Source organism: Alosa alosa, chromosome 9 (genome assembly GCF_017589495.1).
Source record: "Alosa alosa isolate M-15738 ecotype Scorff River chromosome 9, AALO_Geno_1.1, whole genome shotgun sequence".
NCBI lineage: Eukaryota > Metazoa > Chordata > Actinopteri > Clupeiformes > Clupeidae > Alosa > Alosa alosa.
In genome coordinates this window covers 14,728,983-14,732,862 of record NC_063197.1, presented here as the reverse complement: position 1 = coordinate 14,732,862, position 3,880 = coordinate 14,728,983, and the positions used below count along the sequence as shown (strand labels likewise).

Genomic DNA, 3,880 nt, shown 5'->3' with positions numbered 1-3,880 from the left:
AAATGCCAATGTGTAATTGATTGTGCATCTCTCGCCCTGCCGAGTGGCTCCCTATCTGATCAATATTAGCATTATCCTAATCATGCCGTGACTCCACTCCCAGGTCCCCGTAAACTGATGGTCCCTATTAAAAGTTGATGTGCTTGAAAGGTGGCTGGCTGCTGTGACCAGCGGGAGACTCTCTCGCAGTGCCCGGGGTTGGCCAGCGCCTCACCCTGCCTGCTCCGAGATGCACGGACGGTCATTTTTTAACCACCGTTCTGGTAATTTGTGTATTTTATTTACCCTTTAAGGATGTTACAGACCTTTACTACAGTCTAACCCCCTTACCAACACCTCCCCCCCAATACACACACACTATCCGACTTCCCCTTGTGGCGTTTTTATAACTGTGCTTTATTGCCAGATTATCAGTGCTTTTATGACGCCGCCTTTGTGTTCATGATGATGCTCGTCTTTGGCGTGAAAACAAAGTGATTAAACATGTCTTTAAATAACTCCCATTGTTTGGGAATGACAGTGTTTAGGGGATGGCGTTACTGTAAGTGAAAAGCAGTAGGTCCCAGATGATGAGGTGCGAATAATGAATGCTTAAGGCTCTTTTGTCCCTGCTTTGTTTTGCGAACAGCTCTGTTATTTCTTTCTTTTTTTTTTCCCTCAGCTGCGATCAGTTTCTATGCTCCCGCATGCCTCCGAAAGGCCCCTGAAAAAAAAATATCCCTTTCACTCTAAACCTGATTGAAGATGAGCCGCGGCTCGACAGTGACAGCTTTTATATCACAGCGTTGAGGAGAGTGACCTTGTCTGAGGGGGTGACCCAGTAGCGTGCCGGGCCACAGCCCTCGTTTGGAATGTACAGACTAAATTAGAACAGACAGACAGGGTGAACAGACAGACAATGAGTGACAGTCACGTGGTTCTGATGAAGTCCAGAGTCAGAGTTCTGTATGGGTATGATGAGGGAGGTACGAACGCAGGTCTAAACAAGCCCACAATCTCTAACCCACTTATTCTACTCCACTAAAATATCATAGCTTTTTAAAATATTTTTTTCTTCTTTTTTTCTATTTTGTTTAAATATTCTGAAACCCAGTAGCTATAAATGTAAAAGGAAAAGAAAACAATTCCTTTTCCTCATCCAACCTGAAGCTAGTATTTCTTCTTAACGGTAACTTGTTATATTATTAGTAGTAGTTTGTAGTATTAGTATCATTAATACTATATATTACTGTTGAACAATAAAAATGTTTGGTCCTTTGGTCCCGTAAGGGTGAGAGATTCTCAGTTGTACTGTTGCTAATGGAAACCTCTGTGACCACAGAACGCTGTTGCTCTGCGTTTGCTGAGAGTGATGGTGAAAGAATAGCAGAAAGAGGGAAAGAGAGAAAGAAAGAAAGAAAGAACGCCCTGCAGTGGGACTGAACTTTCTTTTTTTTTATCCATTGTATTTTTCTTGATCTTCAAGTTTAACCCTCATTTGTCCTGTAGAGTAAAAGCCACAATCGCCTCTTCCTTTATATATATTATATGTGTATATAATACGTATATAGAAATCTATTTGTTGTTCTTGCTGCTTTTTTTTTTGTTTGTTGCTTAATTAACAATTCAAGTCTCAGCGAGAGAGAAAATTCTGTAGCTCAAGAGTTCGCATCTTTTCAGATTTCACTTGGTCTTTTTTTTGCCCTGTGCTGCTGATGCTGTCGGATTGTAGTCCATCCACGTGCTGCAAACTCCTGTAGTGCCTCCCGCCTCGGCAATGTGTCTTCGTAAAGAAATGCTGATATGTCTTTTTGAAAAAATCCCTTTGCATTTTTTGTACTTGTTTTTTTTTATTAGTTTTCAAAGAAAAAAAGTTGTAACTCCTCGTGAGATTTCACTTCTCAAAACCTGGGAAGAGAGACAGATCGAGATGTTTCAACATGATTGTTAGGTTTGGCTGTCAGATGCTGGAAAGACAGAAAGATTCTAATAGCATTTTAGAATGTTAGTATTCTCTACGGTAGCTAGCTAATGCTTGACAGACAAGTCAGAAAATCGACCTAAAGATATCTAATGCTTCACGGTCCATACCCCACACTTGATAGTTATTCTCAGTTCTATGAAAGCATACAAGTGCTAATAACTTGTTGCATGCATGCACAGTTGAAAAGTTTAAAGTAGGCTGACCTGTGCTCTTGCAGTGGAAACTGTAGAAGAGACTGTCAGTACGGACGGCTGGCGTCCTTCGGCCGTTTTAACTGAACTTTCAACCTCTTCATCCCGATCTGAAAGCCGTTCATGGCCTGGATCGCCGCTTGTGCACTTGCTGGGTTGTCAAAACTCACGAAACCTGTGGGGATTAAAAAGAGAGAGAGAGAGAGAAAAGTAAGAAAATAAAAGGGTTCAGACCCAGAGCTCTGAGTCAGAGGGACCAGAGAGAGAGAAGGAGACAAGCGCACAACGACAATCTGGGCAATGAATTTGCTCAGTCATGCGCCACAGAAATAACCCTGCCTTTTGTGAGACTATTTTTCTGCTGGTCACATACATTACGGCTTAGCCGTACCCCCGTTTTGTGTTGGACAGCCGTGTCAAATGTGGCTAAAGTTCATATTGAGACTGAGACAGTATCATTGCTGTACTTATTTTGAAAAAGTTGTGTTGGAAAGGTTGCTGAACAGTGCTGTGTGAATTGCTGTAAGCCAATCAAGGAGAAAAAACGATACATTGCATGAAGGTAAAGACACATTTCCCAGACAAATAGCAAATAGCCCATAAAAACATTCCCCTACATCTCACACTGACCACCCAGTTTCCACTAATAGCCAAAGCCTAGAGAGCAGTGACCAGAAACTGCAGCGGAGTGCGGCTCTGGTGGCGCCACTTCCTGACGTCTGGAGTGTCATTAAGGGCGGCTGATGAAGCATGTCAAACAGCGGGGCCTCTCCCTGGGTCCCTGGCTACCTGGACGAGGGGAGGCTCTCTGCCGCCGAGCCATTAGGGGAGAAGGGTTATGTGACACATGCATGCCAAGGATAGTGTGTGTGTGTGTGTGTGTGTGTGTGTGTGTGTGTGTGTGTGTGTGTGAAAAAGAGAGTGTGTGCGTGCGTGTGTTGGGGGGGCACTAATACTGATGACAGGAAAGGATGTGGATTTAAGGCAGCTTAAGGAAAAGGTGATGGCTGCGGTGGGTGATTGGAGGAGCTATCCATGTCCATGTCAGTTTTTCTCCAGGCAAAATCGGCCGCGCTACCGCCCCCCTTTCCCTCTTCCCCTGCAGATTAATTACCCCATAGAGCATGCATTCCCCAGATGTAACATTATGCTGTAAATGCATTGTGCTTTAGTCAATACCACAAATGGGTCCTTTCTCATGAATTTATACGTTATTAAGTCCCCCCGGAGACCTGGATACAATCAATTTTTGTCCAGGAAGGTGCTGCTCCCTGAAGCGAAAACAAATGTTGATCCATAATGCTCTCTCGCCCGTTCTCCTGCCATGCCTGCCTGCCTGCCTGCCTGCCTACTGCTGCGATTTGTAAAGGCCAGAGCTGGGCTTTTGGAGGAGGTGGCACCGTGCATTCCGGCGGGAGGCCGAGAGGGAGTCGACAGATTCAGGAGAAGACGTGAGTCAGACCCAGTTCTTTCCTGATATTGATGTGAGCAGAGGTTAAGGAGCGGTGATCTGTACACTGATATAGTTATACAGACGGATGAAGTTTTTAGGTCACCCTTCACCGTGAAATAGCTACTGGGGCTTTGTGGAAATCCATAAAATTCCCACCCACTGCTCTTGAACTTTTGGGGTGGAAGGAGCGAGAGTGAGAGGGAGGGAAAAATCATTGGCGAGCTCGGAATATATAGACATTTATTTGCTTTGGACGCAAGCCAGAATTTTGAT

At 44.4% G+C, this 3,880-nt stretch overlaps 1 protein-coding gene across 9 annotated transcripts in view; it reads right to left on the bottom strand.

Moving 5' to 3' along the window:
* Positions 1 to 1,536: 1,536 nt before the first annotated feature.
* The window catches only part of celf5a (cugbp, Elav-like family member 5a), a 168,730-nt gene continuing 166,386 nt past the window's right edge, over positions 1,537 to 3,880 (bottom strand). For all 9 annotated transcript variants that reach the window (XM_048252019.1, XM_048252023.1, XM_048252021.1 and 6 more), the window contains exons 11-12: positions 2,167 to 2,329; positions 1,537 to 1,887 (exon numbers count right to left, since the gene is read on the bottom strand). In XM_048252019.1, coding sequence (XP_048107976.1) covers positions 2,202 to 2,329 — 128 coding nt within the window. In that variant the 3' untranslated portion in view covers positions 1,537 to 1,887; positions 2,167 to 2,201. The remainder of the gene's footprint in view (positions 1,888 to 2,166; positions 2,330 to 3,880) is intronic.